This window comes from Chrysochloris asiatica, unplaced genomic scaffold, assembly GCF_000296735.1.
Source record: "Chrysochloris asiatica unplaced genomic scaffold, ChrAsi1.0 scaffold00159, whole genome shotgun sequence".
Classification (NCBI taxonomy): Eukaryota; Metazoa; Chordata; class Mammalia; order Afrosoricida; family Chrysochloridae; genus Chrysochloris; species Chrysochloris asiatica.
In genome coordinates this window covers 2,231,634-2,251,539 of record NW_006408677.1, presented here as the reverse complement: position 1 = coordinate 2,251,539, position 19,906 = coordinate 2,231,634, and the positions used below count along the sequence as shown (strand labels likewise).

The 19,906-nt window shown below is 42.1% G+C and overlaps 1 protein-coding gene across 1 annotated transcript in view; it reads left to right on the top strand.

Annotated features, from left to right (window-relative positions):
• The window catches only part of VSIG1 (V-set and immunoglobulin domain containing 1), a 125,473-nt gene that overhangs the window by 87,571 nt on the left and 17,996 nt on the right, over nucleotides 1–19,906 (top strand). The window contains exons 7-10 of the mRNA XM_006871063.1: nucleotides 6,520–6,549; nucleotides 6,923–7,091; nucleotides 10,497–10,604; nucleotides 18,615–18,813. Coding sequence (XP_006871125.1) covers nucleotides 6,520–6,549; nucleotides 6,923–7,091; nucleotides 10,497–10,604; nucleotides 18,615–18,813 — 506 coding nt within the window. The remainder of the gene's footprint in view (nucleotides 1–6,519; nucleotides 6,550–6,922; nucleotides 7,092–10,496; nucleotides 10,605–18,614; nucleotides 18,814–19,906) is intronic.

Here is a 19,906-nt window from a genome sequence, read left to right as displayed (position 1 = left end):
ACCGAGACTCAAAGCAGCCCTATACAGGCTTTCTGAGACTGTAAATCTTTACAGGAGCAGACAGCCTCAGTTTTCACCCGGGGAACTGCTGCTTGATTTGAACCATTGACTTTTGATTAGTAGACTGGTGGCATTGTGGGTTAGGCATTGGGTTGCTAACTGCGAGGTGGGGGGGTTCAAACTCACCAGCTACTCCACAGTAGAGAAAAAAAATAATGGTCAAATGTTGCCCCGTGCCATTGAGTAGGTTCTGACTCACAGTGTCCCTGCATAGAATTCCCAAGGAGCAGTGGATGGGTTTGAACTGTCAACCTTGCGGTTAGTAGTCCATTGCTTATCCTACAGTGCCACACCAGGACTCATACCTCCCATATCACTGTTTTCTGGAAAGCTTTAATAACCACCAAATACTCAATTCTGTCTTTTTTTAGGAAGGTGGGGGGGAATCTACACACTCAAAATATTTTAAGCCATCATTTAAGAGCAGCCATAACCTTTCAAAATGTGTCCTTCGGACATTTCAATGAATATGTCTATTTTTTGTTTTGTATGTGTACATCAAAAATTTGAACTTTGTTGATTTGTGAAATGTAGGATGTAAAAAGGAAGCCACTGGCAGGACGTAGGATAACTGTCTGCTAGCGTAGTGGTTATGAATCAGGCTGCCAACCTCAAGGTCAGCAGTTTGAAACTGCCAGCGGTTCCGTGGGAGAAAGATGAGGCTTTCTGCTCCCGTAAAGATTTACAGCCTTGGAAACCCTGTGCAGGGTCACTGTGAGTTGGAACCGACTCCACAGTACTTAACAACAACAACAAATGTCTGATTAGTTCAATGTAAAGCTGATGATCTTGTCTGTTAACCTTCACTCAATTCACAATAAAAGGTTAAAAAAAAGAACTGGGGCTAACTCCCAAGAGAGATGAGATGAGCAGGAGGGGGCCACTTGGCTTTCTCCAGTGAAGTTTTCATGGCAAAGAATAGCTGCTTTCTGATGGTCAGTTTTCTTCGGGGTGGGGGTGGGGTGGCAAGTGGGAGAGAGGGAGTGGATTTATGGGACGTAGACAGTATGGAGAGAAGAGCATTGGGAAGAGGAAAAGTACATGGAGAGAAAGGATGCTGCATTTATGTCTACACATCTCAAATCATCAAGACACTGGTTGCTAGGTAAGTGGTCAGCTTCTGGTAGGGAAGCAGTACAGCAGAGAACACAGAGACACCAGGAAAACCAGGGCTAAGCACTTCAAAGGTTTGCTCTTTCTTTTAATTTTTCAAAAGATTTGCCAGTCCAGTAAGTTCTTTTTGTCTGACCACTCTCATTAAGTAAGAAAAAGAAAAAAAAGAAGTCTTCAGATCTGCTCCTCCCATGATGTCAGTGTCCTCATTCCACCCCTACCCCAACAAGCAGCTCTGAAGGCAAGTAAGGCTCTCACTCCAGCTTCGCTGGAGCAGAGAACATCTCTTTTTAATTGTTCTTGTTGCTGAGAATATACACAGCAGGACATACACCAATTCATTAGTTTCTACATGCACCATTCAGTGACATTGATTACATATTTCTCACCCTTCTTTTCTGAGTTGTTCACTGTGTTCTACATGTACGTGTTCTAGCTGATCTTTTGAGTTGATACAGCCAGTTTGATCCCATGTAGCTAGTTCTTGAGAAGAGCATATTCCACAAGGCAGACATTCTTTGCTAGTTAAAGTAAACTATTGTTTAGTTTTAAGAAGACTTCAGGGGATATTTTTGGTTTAAGGGTTAAAGATTATCTCAGGGCAATAGTTTTGGGAGTTCATCCAGCTTCCATGACTCCAGAAATCCAGGATTGCATGAGACTTGGAAATTCTGTTTTGTAATTCCTCCTTTTGATCAAGATTCTTCGATGGAATCTTTGATCACGATATACAGTAATGGCTGCCAGGCACAATCCAGTTCTGGTTTCATGGCAAAGGAGGCAATGAGCCACACTTTGCAGTTTTTATTTCTATCCTTGACTCTCCTTCTTCCCTGTTGATACAGGTGAATAGAGACCACTTGTTGTACCATTCATAGAGTATCTCTCAAACTTGACCTGCCCAGTATTACCTACCAGTCTTATATCCCGTTTTGGAGAACTATCATACTCTCTGACTTTCAAATCAATAGTAATCAGTTACTCGGATGAACTGGTGCCTCCAAAGTGTTAGTCAAAGTATTGTAACCTTTGGAAAATGTTTGTGCAGTGATGAGAATTTCAGGTAGACTGAAATTCTAGGTAGGAGGTTCTGGTTTTCCTCTCCAGCCTATATACAGTGAATTTCCTCACCCTTTTGTAAAGTCAGCAGTTCTCAAACTTTCAGGTCTCAATCAATACCCCTTTATATTCTTAAAAATTGAGGGAGACGTCTGGTCTGGGCAAGATGGCATAGAAGTGTTTCCCCCTGTTAAACACAGTTATAAACTCTGCAAATAATGCAAGAGACAATCAAGGGAGAACTCTGGGAAAAAAAAAAAAAAAAGATAAAAATAAAGCAAACTGGTTTGAGACCTGAGGATCAAAAGAAGAAGACAGAGGCAGAATGTCTTATATCTCTCCACGCAACAGAAGAAGACAACCCAGACCTGGGATAATGCACTACAGCTCTGGTAGCGTAGTGGTTATGAATCAGGCTGCGAACCTCAAGTTCAGCAGTTCAAAACTACCAGCTGTTCCGTGGGAGAACGATGAGGCTTTCTGCTCCTGTAAAGATTTACAGCCTCGGAAACCCTGTACAAGGTCACTGTGCGTCAGAACTGACTCCACAGCACATAACCACCACCACAAGGTCAGCTTAAGCTGCAGGGTGAGCAGTTCTTACCCACCAGCCACTCCTCGGAAGCCCTATACCGGGCCGCTATGAGTTGGAACCGACTCGACAGTACTTAACAACAGCAACAACAACAACCTAGCCACAGTGCAGCCTCAGTAGGGCCAAGGAATGCCCTAGAACACCCAGGCCTATCATCTTAGTTTCTTATTGCAGCTATAAAAGAAATATCACTAATGAGGGGCTTAAAGGAAACTTACTTTCTTACAGTTTAGGAGTCTGGCTGATTGTGTGCCTGTCAGAATTATGTGTCGGTTCTGACTCAAAGCCACCCTGTGGAGGGTTTGTTGTTGTTAAGTGCCTTCGAGTCGGTCCGACCCATAGCAACCCTGTACAGGGTTTCCGAGGGTGTAAATCTTTATGGGAGTAGAAAGCCTCATCTTTCTCCCGCGGGTTTACAAGGTTGTAAATCTCTATGGGAGCTGAAAACCTCCTGTTGCTTTTGTGGAGTGAACTTGTACTGCTAACCTTGTGGTTAGCCACCCCGTGCACAACCCACTATGAGGGAGCTGGTTCTAGGGGAAGTCTTTCTCTCTGTGTTGGCTCTGAGGGAAAGTCCTTGTCTCATATCAGCTTCTGTTCCTTTTCCTTGGATCCTTGGTGATCTTCATGTGGTGTTTATCTTGCTCTCTGTTTGTGCTTCTCGCTCTGTACCTAATCTGTTCTTTTTATACTTCAAAGGTGATTGGTTTAACACACACCTACCTTCCCCTGATAATGGTCTCATTAATATAACAAAGGAAGTCCTATTTCCAAATGGAATTATAGCCACAGGGGTTTAGGATTTATAAAGTCTAATTTTAAGGGGGACACAATTCAACCCATAACACCCTCTTAGAATCGATGTCCTGATTTGAACTTCTAGCCTTTAAAACTGTACCACAATAAAAGTCTGTTCTTTATAGCCACTCGCTCTTTTGTATTGTGTTACGGTAACACTAGATAAAAAGACACCCGCCATAATAGCACCTCCTCCTCACTGAGAGACACCCCAAAGCCCAACTTAGGGAGACCCACCCCTTCAGACAGCATGATCAGGGATTACTGGGAGTCCCAGTGATACCAAATCAACCGCAGAGACCAAAACAATACCGCAAACGCTCTGAAAATTAAACTGTTATTGGAATAATAGACCATGAAAGTAGGGCGAGATCTGTGTGCTAAGCATAAACAGTGACTATTTGCAAAAATAAAATATGTCAATAGGAGTCTCCTAGCAAAACAGACAAAATGTTCAATCTAAAATCATGTCTTATCAAGAACCAAGAAAACCACAACTGATTTCAACACGGAAATGAATCAGATATTTTAATGACCTAAAGGCTGCGAACCTTAAGGTCAGCGGTTCGAAACTACCAGCCGCTCCACAGGAGAAAGATGAGGCTTTCTGCTCCCGTAAAGATTTACACCCTCGGAAACCCTGCACAGGGTCGCTATGGGTCGGACCCGACTCGATGGCACTTAACAACAACAACAACAAAAAGGGAATTTTAAAGCAGTTGTCATAAGAATTCTTCAACAATCCATTACAAATTTCCTTAAAACAAGTGAAAAGAAAAATAATAGAAAATCTCAGCAAGAAGTTAGTTAAAAATAACCAAATGGAAAATTACGGAACTGAGAAATATGACCACAGGGGGAAAAAAACTCTGAAGGGCTCAGTAATACCATGGGACTTGAAGACAGATTAATAATTCACCCAATCTGAACAATAGAGAGAAAATAGGCTGAAAAAATTGTTAATACAGACTGAGGTGTAATAGCAAAAGAGTCAACATTTATATCATTGGAGTCTCAGATGACAGGGAGAACGAGAGTAGATCTCAAAGAATGAAGAAATAAAATAGTTCAAAACTCTTAAATTGGTGAAAAGAAGCTCTGGTAGCGTAGCGGTTATAAGTCAGGCTGCTAACCTCAGGGTCAGCAGTTCGAAACTGCCAGCCGTTCCGCAGGAGAAAGATGAGGCTTTCTGCTCCTGTAAAGATATACAGCCTCAGAAACCCTATATAGGGTTGCTGTGAGTCAGAACTATTTCCACGGCACACCACCACCACCACCACCACCAAATTTGGTGAAAGATCTAAACCTACACATTCATTAAGCTGAGTGAACCTTTAAACAGGATAAATCCAAAGAAATCCATGCCAAAACACATCATAATTAAACTCTTGACAACTAAATGCGTTGAAAACAGTCCGAAATAACCAATGTATTGCCTATAGCAGAACACCAATTCTAATAACAGCAGATTTTTCATCTGAAACCAAAGGGGCCAGAAAGAAATAGCACACCATCTATCAAGTGCTGAAAGAAAAGAACAGTCAATTGTGAACTCTATATCTGGAAAAACTATCCTTCAGGAATAAAGGGGAAATAAGTGCATTCTCAGACAAAAGAAAGCAGAAATAATGTGTTCATAGCAGGCCTACCCTTTAAAAATGGCTATAGGAAGTTCTTCAAACAGAAAGTAAATCTTAATGAGGAGAGAATCTTGAAGCATCAGGAAAGGAACAATGGGAAGAGTAGAAATATGAGTCTGTCCTTAACTCAAGAGTCTTATAAATCATATTTGATGATTGAAAGAAAATTATAATACCACTGAAGGCAGTGATATCTAAAAGTGGAGAAAGTAAATGGATCTAAATGGAAGTGAGGTCTATAACAGTATGATGTCATATCTAGAGCATTCACTATGAAAACTATACAGAGATCAACTTGAAACATTTAAAAGTACTATGAATAAATCAAAATGGTATCATAAAAAATGTTCACGTTATCCACAGGAAGGCAAGGAAAGAAACACAGGAAGAAGAGCTAGATTAAGGGGCTAGAAAAAGAACAAATAAGGCAAGCAGAAGGAAGGAAATAATAAAGGTAAGAGTTGAAATCAATGGAATTGAAAATGAGGAAAAAACAATAGAGAAAACCCAGCAAAACTAAAACCTGGTTCTTTGAAAAAAAAAAATCAATAAAATTGATAAACCTCTAGGAAGACTGAGGAAAAGAGATAAGACACATATAATTATATCAATTGATACAGAGACACCATTTAACAAAATCCAATATCCATTCATGACAAAAATAAGTAAAAGTTAGAAGTAGAGGGTATATCCATTTCCTAGGCTGCCATAACAAACGATCAAAAATTGGGTGATTGAAAACAGCAAACAGTTATTTTGTCATAATTCTGGAGGCCAGAAAACTGTAGAAATATGACTAATATTAGTGGGTTGTATAGTATGTCTTTGTGGTGCTGTGGATTAATGTGCTGGACTGCAAAATTGGTTTGAACAGTAAGGCTGATGGTTCAAGTTCACCAGATGCTCCTCAGAAACTCCATACAGGGTCGTTATCGGTCAGAACTGACTTGACGGTACTATAACAACAACAACAACAGCAACAACATAGATGTAATGTCCTGGATGTGATATCATACTGGAGTTTTGAAAAATGTTACCATGGGGGGGTAAAATGAACATGATATCCCTCTGCCAGATTTCTTACAAACTGCATGTACATTTACAGTTATCTCCATGAAAATTTTAAAGACCATTGAAAAATAAAACTGCTTCACTATGTGAATTAGTTCTATTTATATTTACTGTATTAAAATTAAGACAGTGTTTTTTAATTCAAGGTTATGCAAACATACATATTTGTTACCTGTCGCTTAGCTTCTGGAAAATTTTCTTTGTACACTCATGAAAGACTGAGAGTGAAAAAGAAAAATCACATCTTAGTATTATTATGAATTTAGATTTCATCTTGCAGCCTCCCAAATGGTGACTGACTCATCTAAGTTTTCAGTGACGTTAGCACTGAAAGTCCTAGCCAAAAATGTGTGGTTTGCCTGAGATTTCCCTGGTTTTCAAACTGAAAGTCTCACATGCTGTAAAATTTGAGTACTTCACATTATAGTTTGTTAGGGCCTCCCCTATTACTACTCCAATTGCTTGCTCAATTTTCTTATGTGGTTTTCCTCAGATCGGGTTCCTTGATCAAGATGCCACTGAAAAGTGCTTTATAATAATTTTTTAAATGTTATCAGAATGTGCATACTATTGTTTTTATGATTATCTTTTCAGGTCAGGTTACTATGGTGCAAGTGACCATCCCAGATGGTGTCATGAGCGTGATTGTTGGATCTAATGTCACTCTTGTCTGCACCTACACCACCAGTGAAGCCTCCTTGGACAAACTTGTCATCCAGTGGTCTTTCTTCCGTAAGGAGTTGCAGCCAACTTCCGTAAGAACTCTTTTCCCCAAACTGTTTCCTTTTGTTATTTCTGAAAACTGTTGGGTATGGTGTCTGAAGGAATAGTGAGCCAGTGACAACAGTGGCACAACATCAGATGAGAAGAGTTTGAAGAAAGCTGTGAAGGGAAAACCATCATCTTAGTGACTTGGACTTTGTTTTCTCTTCATATGCGGTTATAGCCCATTATCTCAATTCTGTGTAGGCCAACTTCGAGTATATCATGTGACCTAGAGTAGGCAAGATTGGGCCTGATAGGCGAAACGAGCAGTAGCTCTGAAAGGGTGTTCCCCCCAAATATCTCCTTGACTATTAGTTCCAGAAGCCCCCAGTTCAAATGCATGTCCGACCTGATCAAGGGTTCTCTGTCAAACTTACTATCAGGGATCTGAGTCCTGTTGCGGTGAGACTCCCCGGATGGGTGACAAACCCTGTGTAATCAAAGGAGGCTAGAGGATAGGGCTTAGGGTGGGTAGGCCTAGCGTCTGAAGGAAGAAGTTGCTATACGAGGGTCGGTGAAAGTCAAAAGAAGAGGCGACTTCAATATGCCAGCTGCCTACTTGCCATGTTTTCTTCATCTGGCCATCAGCCCGAGTTCTCAAATATTATACTCTAACATGTGTAAGTGGATTCAAAAGAATCCATGGTCCAAAACAGGGAGGTAAGAGAATAGACAACTCAGTCAGGTTTGCAATAGTTGAATGCAGTTGAGTTGGGCCTTGAAGGGAAGGAAGGGTTTGGGTTTGTAGAAAGAGAGTGGGTTGAGTGGGCTGGGAAGCAAAGCTAAGGAGTGACTCCTTAGATAGTGCCACTCCTTAGATCGTGTCACTTCAATGTGTTACTGACCCTCCGGGGACACTGAATCCTCTCTTTGCCTGAAGTCCTAAACACTCACTTAGTAGGAAACACCATGGAGAAGATCCTGTTAATACCAGCACTCTCTAGTCAAAGGTAAACAATTTTTTCTCAGTACTGCTTATCTTGGACTAAATCTCTCTGTGCCTGTCTTTAAAATATGGCTAGACATTATCACTTTCCTACATTTTTTGTGAAGAATCAAGTAACATTACATATGTGAAAACACAAATGTATCTAAAGCTCTCTAAGTTTTCTCCCTTTTATCATCATCATCATTATTGTCCTTCTCATCATTATCAAGAGCAGCAGCATTAAATAATTCTACCTATTTCCATCCCCCAAAATGCCCAGACACAAGATCTTGCACTTTAGGGTCCAGTAAGAAATCAAGCTTTCCCTTTGCAGTTCACTCCAACAGATTGTGGATACATTACTCATATAATCTTTCTTCCTTTTAAATTCAATTTCCTGGCTGGTTTTTTTTCAGCATCTTCATTATCTCTAGAATTGACATCCTCACTTTGCCAGTAGGGGCTGAATTTAGAGAGGCCTTGCTAAAATCTTTTGAGATTGTGTGTGTGTGTGTGTGTGTGCTTGGTATTCAAATCAAGATGTCCTCAGCTGCCTGGAGGTGAAGCCAGGTAAGGTTGAGTTCAAAAACACACGTACTCCCTTATGCTTCCACTGACACTGCAATGAATAAGATTACCTCTTGGTTGAACTGTGTAGTTAGTGAGGAACTGGGAGCTGCAGGGTCAAAGGATCTTGTGACCAGCAACAAGCTTTCTCTAGATCTGGAGATGCAAATGAAGAAGGTATATGATGAAGGACAATGAAGTGTTTGGACTAAGTGTGGTTTGAGCTCAGGATATCTCTTAAAAGGACTTTAAAAAACAAAATCTATTAAATACGTTTTTTATTGAGTGGTTTATTTACTTGCCATTGGCCGTCATCTTCAAGCTATCGGGTCCAGGTGAGGCGAGTAACTTCGGGTATCTGCTTTTTTGGAATGTCCATATCAAAGGTCCTTGGAACACACTCTTTGATTTTAAAACAGTGCATGAGAGCTGTGTTCTGCCTGGTTTTTGACTGCACAGAAGACAAGATGAAGTAGGGTCGGCTCTTGGCTTGGGGACAGTGAAGACCATTCCCATACAGCTAAGCTGCTTCTCTTCCTCTTTTCCTGTCTTGCTTGCTTCAGCTTATCCCAGCGGGATTCCCATTACACTCATCTTTAGCTTTCTGCTGCGAGAAAACTGGAGCTTCGCCCTCTCCCCCCACCTCAGACCTTGCAGGCCTATGCTTTTCTCTGCTTTGCCTGATGATTTGGAGCCTTGGTGTAAACCTCCTGATTGGTATTAGTTCTCCTCTTTATGATGCTACTTTCTGGCTTGGTGGTGGTGGTGGTGGTTATGGTGGTTATGTGCCGTGGAGTCAGTTCCGACTCATAGTGACCCTGTATACGGTTTCTGAGGCTGTAAATCTTTACGGGAGCAGAAAGTCTCATCTTTCTATCTGGGAACAACTGGTAGTTTCAAACTGCTGACCTTGAGGTTAGCAGCCCGAGAAAAATCAGTCTTTCAGAGGTTCAGTTTTATCATCTATAAAACAGGGCTATTTGTGTGGCCCTGTAGGATAAGCACTGGACCACAAGGTCGACTTGCACTGCAAGGTCGGTGGTTCAAATCCACCAGCCTCATCTCAGAAACCCTATACAGTATCACTATGAGTCGAAACTGACTTGATGGCACTTAACAACGATAGTTTTACTATGAATATTAAATGAGATGATGCCTGTCAAGCACTTATGAGCCTTTTAATAGTAAGCATTCAGTGAGTATGAGCTATTGATATTCTTAGCACCACAATGGAGACCTGATGCGGCATTGTAGGATAAGCACTGGGTGGCTAGCCCCAAGGTCTGAGGTTCAAGACCACCAGCCACTCCTCAGGAATCCTATTCAGGGTCACTATGAATCAGAACCGATATGAGAGTACTTAACAACAACAACAGAAATTTACAAAATGGTGATTTATCCCATCCCTATCAGAGAAACTGAGTCATGGTCACTGGGGAACCCAGTCCAGCAAGGTTCACTTAGTGTAGCTGAACCACTTTGGGAGGATATCCTGCCTCCCACCCCGTTCCCTTCTTTGCATGAGCCTGAGGTAAAGGACATGTCAGTTCCCTTCTAAGTCTGGTTCTCATCCTGTATGGAACTCCTGAACAGACATTCTTAGTTAAGATGGCATTTTTCCGAATGGCATTTGGCCCCATTTGTAGTGTGTTTCATGTTTGAGCACTTCCATGCAATCGAACTTCTGCAGAGCACATTGTATGTTAATCTAGGGCCTGAATGTAGGACATTTTGGAGGTACTAGAAAGAGACTGCTGCGCTATGAGATAATTCTATGATTTACGGGACTAAGATGTTGCCAGACTGAACACTGAATAATTTCATTCAACTCCTGGGTTGATGTGGCACTCTACCATATAGCATTCAGCTCTCAGATCCACCCATTTCTGCTCAAACACAGCACAGCTCGTGCCTCAATACAGAGGGTATGGAGGAAAAGGCAGTCAGTCAGTGTCTAAAAATGGCGCATGCAAGAGACGCTCGGGGAAGATGTAGCTGGACCTCTCAGGTAAGAACAACTATTGGTGTACTATGAGGGTCTTTAAGACAATGACACTAGATTTGGGAGTGGGATGGTAAAGTCTGAGTTTGGTAACACCAGATAAGGATAAATGAGTTTGACTTCTCAGACCCATATCTGGAGCTCTTCAAAACTACCCCCACAAACCTAAGCTGCTTCTCCTCCTCTTTTCCTGCCTTGTCTCCTTCCAAAGCTTTCAGGGCCCTATTGCTGCCCTGACCAGGCCATCCCCTTCCACATGCCATTTTTGTCTCCTCCCCAAAATTATTTTGTTTTTGCCTTGGAAATACCAGCCAAGGGAGTCCTTGGCGGAAGTTTCCCACGATTCTCATGATTAGGAAGACAAGACAGTCATTAGCATGATCTTCCCCTCAGAGGAGTCCTCATCCCAGAAAACAATAACAACTTTCAGGTTGTTATTATTCAAGAACTCTCAGCTGAAAACTCTAGGTTCCATAACAGGTGGGCTAGCATGGAAGTTTTTTTTTGTTTTTTTGTTTTTTTTAATGATTTATTGTGAATTATATAGTTTACATGGGAGAACATTAGTTTTACATTCATTCTATCGTATATCGTTTCATTGCCATGGTTACAATCCCTTCCATGCATCATCAACCAACCAAAGGGTATACCCTGCAAGCCTGCCCCCTACACTCCCCCCCTCCCGCCAGTCTTCAGCACACAGTCCCTCTCCCTCTCTGGATCTAAAGTCTCCAGCTGTTCCATCGCTCCACATTATCCTCTCTGCCTCCATCTCAGCCATCACTGCTTCTCTGGGTAGGGTCCCGCTCTTGGCTCTTCTCCGTTGATGGTCCTAGGGACCTCCGCTCCTAGACTGGAAAGTTAATCACTCCCTTCTTTGCTATAAAACGTCTACCTTTACATTTACAACCCTCACAATCAGTCCTGATAACAATTATTCACTATTGTATCACAAGAGACCCATCTGCATCTCCTTTCATCAGCCCCACCCAGACAGATTGGATACTACTCAGTGGAGATTCTACCTTCTTCTGCGCCCTCTGGATCTAGGTTCCATCTTGAAAGCTTGTAAGCCAGTCACTTCTTGCCTTTCGGGTAGCCAATGTCCAAGTTGCCCATCCCTGTCTACTCCATGTGTGGAGGGGGTGGGAATGATTCTTAGCATGGAAGTTTTGAGTGGGTCTGGTGCCCCTCTGGTCCCACTGATGATTTCCAGTTGTGCTCAGCCTGTCATTAGTCAAACCACAGAGACCTCACCTGTCCATTAACAGAACAGGCATTGGCCCTGCTTAGCCTGAGTCTCTTAGGACATTTATAGTGGAAGAAACCCTCTGCTAGCCTCATCGCCCCAACACCCACATAGCTTGGAAAGGAGGTGCCACCTCTTCAGGGACATTTGAAAGTGTGGGGAACGGTGTTGGTTTGATTGTGGTGACTGGGAGTCACTTAACGGGTGGTGACTACACATGCTAAGGAGCCTTGGTGACCCAGTGGTTAAGCACTCAGCAGCAGTTTTGAACCCACTAGCCACTATGTAATCTTCTATAAAGAGTTGTTGTTGTTGGAGTTAGGTGCCGTTGAGTCAGTTCCAACTCATAGCGATCCCATGCACAACAGGATGAAACACTGCTCAGTCCTGTGCCATCCACACAATTGTTATGCTTGAACCCATTGCTGCTGTCACTGTGCCAAGCTTCCATGAAGAGTACAGCCTTGCGAATCCTGTGGGGCAATTCTACTCTGTCCTTTAGGGTCTATCTACATGCATCTGAATCAGTGCCACGGCAATGGGTATGGACTACACATGGTAAATATACTGCAACACATAGGACGAAACCACACAAAACAGAAGTACCCAACATATCGGTATCACCTTCTCACCCTTAAGAAGCATGCTGAGAGTTTTTCCTTACTAGCTTTCTCTCATCAAAGTTTGTCTATTCTCTGTCCCATTTAAGGTGTCTACTCTTGCTAAGTGGAGTCCTGGTGTGGCACTGTAGGATAAACACACAACCTCAAGGTCAATTTGAACTGCAAGGGCGGCGGTTCCAACTCACCAGCCACTCCTCAGAAACCCTATACAGGGTCTCTATGAGTTGAAACCAAGTCGATGGCACTTAATAACAACAACAACTCTTGTTAAATCTGATCAGGTTTTAGGGACTGGTGATAACTTATTTCATTCACTTATAAAGACATTCTGGAACTCCTTAGGCCAAATGGTAGGCTGATAAAGAGAGTGATTTGCAGATAGGAGAGTCTTCGTTTTACTATTCTATTCCTTCACGTGCAATCCCAACCCCTCTAGTTCAATCCAGAGAAAATTCTGGAATTAAGACCACTGCCACCCTGCAAGCCCTCTTCCCTACCAGTCACTAAATACACAGCTAGCCCCTGAAGAGTGACACAGGAAAGCAAGAAGCTAGAAGGGAAAGAATGAATGGTGTTCTGTGGACTTCCATGCCTTTCACATTCCCCAAAGGAACCTAGAAACGCAATGCTAGAGGCTAAAGGCACTTTAGTAACTCCAACTCAGACTCAAACAGAAAGCAGACTGAAGTTTTTCCATCTTTGTCTATACTCCGACTTTCTAGTTAGAGCGCAGTGCCACAAAACCCAGGAAAGATCTTTCAGGGCCAATCTGGCTCCCAGCTGCATGGCCTCATGTGAATTAGAGTTTGGCACAGTACAAAGGAGAAGGCTGCTATGCAAAGAACCAAGTGGCCTGCAACTGCAGCTGGCAAACATTGAGGGCATCAAGTGGTGAACTCATGCAACATGGAAAACATCATGCCAATTGGCAGGAGAAGCGTCTGGCTCTGTGGGGAATGGAATGGTTTCAAAGGAGGAAGGTTGCCTGAGGAATCATGTCCCTCCCGTAAGGCAGGAATATAAATTGAATCTTAATGTATTCTATGGGAATCAGGTCTGGATTCTAGGAATGACTATTAATCTCGTGTATAAACTTGCAAAAACCATTTCCTTTATTGGGATCTGGGGCCTTTCCTGTAATAGAAGAGCATGAATCTGAGGTTGCAAACTGATTTCCTCTGGACCAGATTTGACCAGTGGATGTGTTTGGGTTGGTCAACCCAGTATTTTGTTTATTTGTCTGAACACTTTGAATGCCTTGTTCATACGGTCCCTACCCACCAACCTCTCTCAGCCCCTTTCCATATTTCCAATATCCATTTGGCTCCTGAAGACTCTTTAACCTTAGAAACCATGTACTAAGTGATTTCTAATGAGGTCTTATAACAAATGTACTATTAAGACTCCATACATCAATCTCTAATATCACCAAAGGGGCAGATGAAGAGGATCCTGGGGGAAGTAAGGCAGTCTGCCATAGAAGGGAAAGTGGGTAAAAAATTAACAAGGACTAATTAAGGGATTCTAAGGAGCAGCTGGTGAACTTGAACCGCCGACCTTGCAGTTCAAACGGCTTTGCAGTCTGGCACATTGACCCACAGCGCCACACCAGTGTGGCTCCTTAGAAACCCTATACAGGGTCACTATGGGTCAGAACTGACTTGATGGCACTTCACAACAACAACAGTTAAGGGAACACTTGGATGGATTTTCTTAAAGTAGGACCTTACCCCACCAAAGGATGTAGCCTGTTGGACATTTCTGACTTTTCCTGACCCACAATTGCTTTGATCACTAAATTGACAATATTCGTTCTTTGAAAAGGATCCTAGGCTTGGCCTTTGCTATTGTTCTGCTTTGATTTTTTAAAGGAATTATTCTTCTGTGGAAAATGGAACCAAGTTGCAGGTCTTCTTGTGTGATTAGATAAGCAGTTTCAGGGAATATTTCCATTTAATTTGTTGTTGTTTTCTTTGCAAGGAAAGTGTGACAGTGTGAATTTCCCCTAACAGAAAACTGCTCCATCTATGTGTATGACCTCTAGCTAGCCATGGGAACTTTCCTTTTTACACAGCACCCCAACACCAAGGCTGGTCCCTTTTATGTCTCCAATGTCATTCTTCCTCACCCCCATTCCTCTCTCTGCCTGGTGTTACTTGTGAGAGGGCAAAATTTAGCCTCCAGTGTGAAGAGCTAAGGTGATGAAGGTTCTTTTCATAGGTTAGTTACAGGTCCAGAGCCTCTTTCCTTATTTGCTCTTTTGATTCATGCTCAACTATAAGACATTCCCAGTGACCTCATCCCATGCCCTAGTCTGAGCCTAGAACACACTCTGTCGGACCCCATATCTGCGGAAACAAGGACCTTGGGTTCTCTGGGAATTACTATGGGCTTTTGGCAGTACAGGGTATTGTGTGTTATTGTGATGTTTTCAAGCATTAACATATGTTGAGCTGCCCTCTCCTTAGTCTTACTGAGAGCAAGGAAAGTGGCCAAATGTTTAGGTTTGAAAGGGTTTTTCATATGGACGTTAGTCTGTGTTCCTGGTAAGAGTCAACAGAACCTCAGGTTTTCTCTTAGGAAGTAAATAAGCACTGTACTGGGTTGTGAAATTGAACACTGGATTTGGTGGGTGTCAACTCGTATGAAGGTGATAGGTTTTTAAGTTAATAATATGTTTTCAGGTTAGTTAAGTTAAACAAGATCCCTACAGGGCAAAAGTTTGCGGTTTCAAGATGTGAATAGATGAATTCTAAATGACTACCTTAGGGTAGGAAAAAGAGCAAATTGATGTTAGAAAAAGCAGAGGAAGGAAACAAGTTGTTTTCTCTTTACATACACTTTTTTTTCTTTGAGTTTTCCCCTTAAAATTGACCTTTCTGCCTTACTTTAAAAATAGATTGTCTTACTGCGTAAAGGAGTAAGTAATTCATGTAGACTTTGGTTTTCTGATGGCCTTTCCTCTTGATCTGTTGAGGGAAGAAACCGTGGACACATCCAGGAGTTGAGAGAACTGAGTTCTAGAATTGCCCCAACTGTTTATTTTGTGTCTGTTTTTTCTGCCTCTCGGGGCCTCAGTTTCTTCTGTAAAGTAAGATGGTGATTGCCAAGTGCCGTCGAGTTGGTTACAACTCACAGCAACCTTGTATAGGGTTTTCGAGGTGGGTTTGAACCCTTGACCTTATAGTTAGCAGTCCAGTGCTTAGTCTATAGTGCCACACAAGCGGTCCGTTAAAGTAAGGTGAGTGAATGAAAAGAAACTTAAAGTTGCTCTAGTAGGTTTTATGAAAACATGAATTAGATCCACTGGACTCGGGCAATATCAGTTTATTGAATAATAAACAATTATCACTTGAATTCACACATTTATAAGAAACTAATAAAATGTGTGCATAGAATGTGCGTATTATGAAGGGACCTCAAGAGGTATCTAGTTTAGTGATTCCTATGCTTCAATTGTGGCTCTGTAGGTTAGTGCACCAGATTACAAAACTGTTTGAACTGCAAGGTCAGCGGTTCAAGCTCACCAGCCGCTCCTCGGAAACCCTACTACACAGGGTCGCTGTGGGTTGGAACTGACTCGACAGCACTTAACAACAACAACATGCTTCAATTATTCATGAATCATCTTCATGATGTTTTATCATAATTATGTATCACCTTCAGTATTAATTACTTAATGTTCTTTAAGTGGAATATCTTAAGTTAATATTGGCTTTGGGGTTTGTTATCTCAACCAAGACCTGTCTGGGGGGAAAGTTTGTGGTCTCAAATTTACCCTAATCCAGAGGATCTAAGATTTTCATAAAATCTGCCAGAGGGGCCTTGGTCTTTTTCAATCTAAAAATGTTAGTCTCGCTCTTAGCAATAAGAGCCACAGAGTCACAGATTTGATATGCTATGTGTTTCTTAATGCACATTAGGCTTGAATATTTTTCATTTGTTGTTGTTGTTGGGTGACATTGGGTCAGTTCTGGCTCATAGACACCCTACGAACAGCAGAATCCTTAAAAATCCATTTGTGTATTTCTACTTCTGGATGCATATTCATACTTTGTAGAACACTGACTCTGGTTGCTCACTTTCAGATAGGGAAACCAAAGGTTGTAGAGATTAAATAACTTGTTTCTTGTGACAAGGCAGGTTGCTATGGAGACATGACTAGAGGCTCTTTCCCCTGAGTGTGTCACAGTTTGTCCGAGGCCGGGTTGTGGCTAAAACCCAGATCATCTCACTCCTAGGTCAGGGCTCTTTCCTTCACACCATGCTTCCCCCAGTTGCTATTAGGATCTAAATATTCATGTTCTTTAATATAGATGGGATGGAGCTCTGGTAGCGTAGTGATTACGAATCGGGCTGCAAACCTTAAGGCCAGCAGTTCGAAACTACCAGCCGCTCCGCGGGAGAAAGACGAGGCTTACTGCTCCCGTAAAGATTTACAGCCTCGGAAACCCTGTACAGGGTCGCTATGGGTCGGAACCGACTCGACGGCACTTAACAACAACAACAACAACAATATAGATGGGACTAGAATTCAGATCTTTCGTAAGCCTAGTGAATCAAAATAATAATACATTAATTCATATGGCTTTGGTTAAATCATTTAATCTTGCTGGGTCTGAGTTTTCTGAATCCTGCCACATGGGGAGAAAAATAGGTACCACTGATTAGCCTTTATTGTTGTTGTTGTTAAGTGCCGTTGAGTCAGTTCTAACCCATAGCAACCCTGTATAGAGTTTCTGAGAAGCAGCTGGTGAGCCTGAACCACCGACCTTGCAATTCAAAGCAACTTTGCAGTCTAGCACATTAACACACAACGCCACACCAGGACTCCTGGTATGATGCTGTAGGATAAACACTGGACTGCTTACCACAAGGTCGGCACTTCAAACCCACCAGTCACTCTCGGAAACCCTCTACAATATCACTATGAGTCGGAACCGACTCGGCAGCACTTAATAACAATAATGTGGTGCAAATGGCTGCTAACCTAAAGATTGAAGGTTTGAGGCCACCCAGAGGCACCTCAGAAAAAAAATGTCAGCCAATCTACTTCTGAAAAAGAAGCCATCAAAATCTGATGAAGTAGAGTTCTGCTCTGACACACATAGGACCACTGTGGGTTGGAATCGACTATCACAACTGGCTCGCTCTTTTTCCTTTTCTGACTGAATTTCTTTATTTAATCCTCACACCACAACTGTAAGCAGATGCAACCAGATGATTAGTCAAGGACCTGTGCCCTGGTGGCAATGTGGATTAGGGATTAGGCTGATAATCTCAAGGTTGGTGGTTCAAATCTACCAGCCGCTCCTTGGTAAGAAAGACGAGGCTATCTACTCCTATAATATTTACAGTCTTGGAAAACCCATACAGGGTCGCTTTGAGTCAGAATAGACTCAACGGCATTGGGTTTGGTTTTCGTTTGGGTTCTTCTCTTAAATGTTACTCTTCTAACAAATAGAATGCTTATCCAAAGAAATATGTGTACGTGAAAAGAGAGTAAACAGTCTCATTTTCAGGGAAACTAGATAGAGTTTTCATATAGTCCCACTGGCTAAGCTCATCAATCTCAAATCAAGAAACGCTTACAACATAGTAAAGAAAGAGGGAGGGGCTGTGAGTTTCCCATTGGCCATTTGTGTCTTATACAATGAGTTTCCTCCAGAGAAATTCATCAGGTGAGCATCTTGGTCTCCGAGTCCAAGGTTAGCAGCTGAATCTAGTTGAATCCAGTCTGGTCATCTGTAAGACAGGCATATCCATCCTGCTTCATGACATCAGCTGCTCTGAGGGGAAAATGAGGTAATGACCATGAACGGACATAAGAAAACGAAAGGGTCCCTCTGAATTGAGAAATATTTGCTACAGGGACCTACGTTCAGTATGGGTGGGGAGATGCTTCTGTTTATTTAAAAAAAAAAAAAAGCAAAATTGGATAGAAGGCGAGTTTCCTAGCTCTAAGCATTCTCAAATTCTCAAATTCTCACTTTAGTGATTATGCTGAATTTTGTTAAGAGGCCTACCTTGTTCAGCCTCATAAAAGATTTAGAAAACAAAAATGCAATGACTGAAATTAATTTTAATTACCCCCCCCCCCAATCTCATTTCATGCAACTGTCTTGTTATTTTTTTCTGCCCTAGATTTACTACTCTGAAGGCGGGCAAGCTGAAGCCATTGGGCAATTTAAAGGTCGAATTGTAGGGTCCTCTGAACCAGGTAATGCGTCTATCACCATTTCTAATATGCAGCCAGCAGATGCCGGACTTTACATCTGTGATGTGAACAATCCCCCAGACTTTGCTGGCAAAAACCAAGGCATCCTCAACGTCAGTGTGTTAGGTATGAACACTTATTTTTTCTGTCTTTTCTCTGCTTGGAGCAACTTAGGACATTGAATAAACCAGAACAGTGAATTATGGTGCAAATTCAGTACCTGGGTTAAATCTCTTCCCTGCTCCTTTTACTATCAGGGAAATAGGAACATACCCCAATTCCAATCTATTCCCAAATGCTGCGAAATCACTCATAAAACACATCGAAACAATTGCCGAACCAAAAGGGCTGTGAAAGTAGCAGACAGTAGCACATGACCAGGGCTCCCGGGATCCCTATCTCTGAAGGAAGGAATTAGAGTATATGGGAAAACCCATAATCTCGCGAAATAAGGAGCCATTCTTTCAGAAGAAACTTCCATTTCGCGATGGAGAAAGGAGCTCTGGTAGCATAGCGGTTAAGAATTGGGCTGCGACCCTTAAGGTCAGCAGTTTGAAACTACCAGCCGCTCCGTAGGAGAAAGATGAGGCTTTGTGCTGTATGGGTCGGAACCGACTCGGCGTCACTTAACAATAACAACTACCTAGGAGAAAACTGTCAACTTAGTGTAACTTAAGGTATAAAATCTATCCCAAAGACCTTCATCTATTTCACCCCAATCTACCCTTCACCAAATGCCTCTCCTAAGCCTGGTGGGGTGCTCTAGGATAACTATTGTACTGCTAACGTCAAGGTCAATGGTTCAAACCCACCTTGGAAACCCTTGAAAACCCTATACAGGGTCGCTATGAGTTGGAAGCCATTTGATGGTACTTAACAACAACAACAAGCCTGCCACAATTCTTACCATTAAATTATTCTTTTGAATGAAATCAGGAGGCACCTATTTTTTTTTTTTTTAAATGCTAAGGCTGTTTGGAAAAGGTGTTGAAAATCTATTTTATGTAAATATGCAATATGTGACCTTGAGTAAGTCATTTATCTTTGTTGTTAAGTGCCTTCGAATCATTTCCAACGCATGGTGGTGGTGGTTATGTGCCGTGGAGTCGGTTCCAATTCATAGCAACCCTATACAGGGTTCCCGAGGCTGTAAATCTTTCTAGGAGCAGAAAGCCTCATCTTTCTCCCACGGAACGGCTGGTAGTTTCGAACTGCTGGC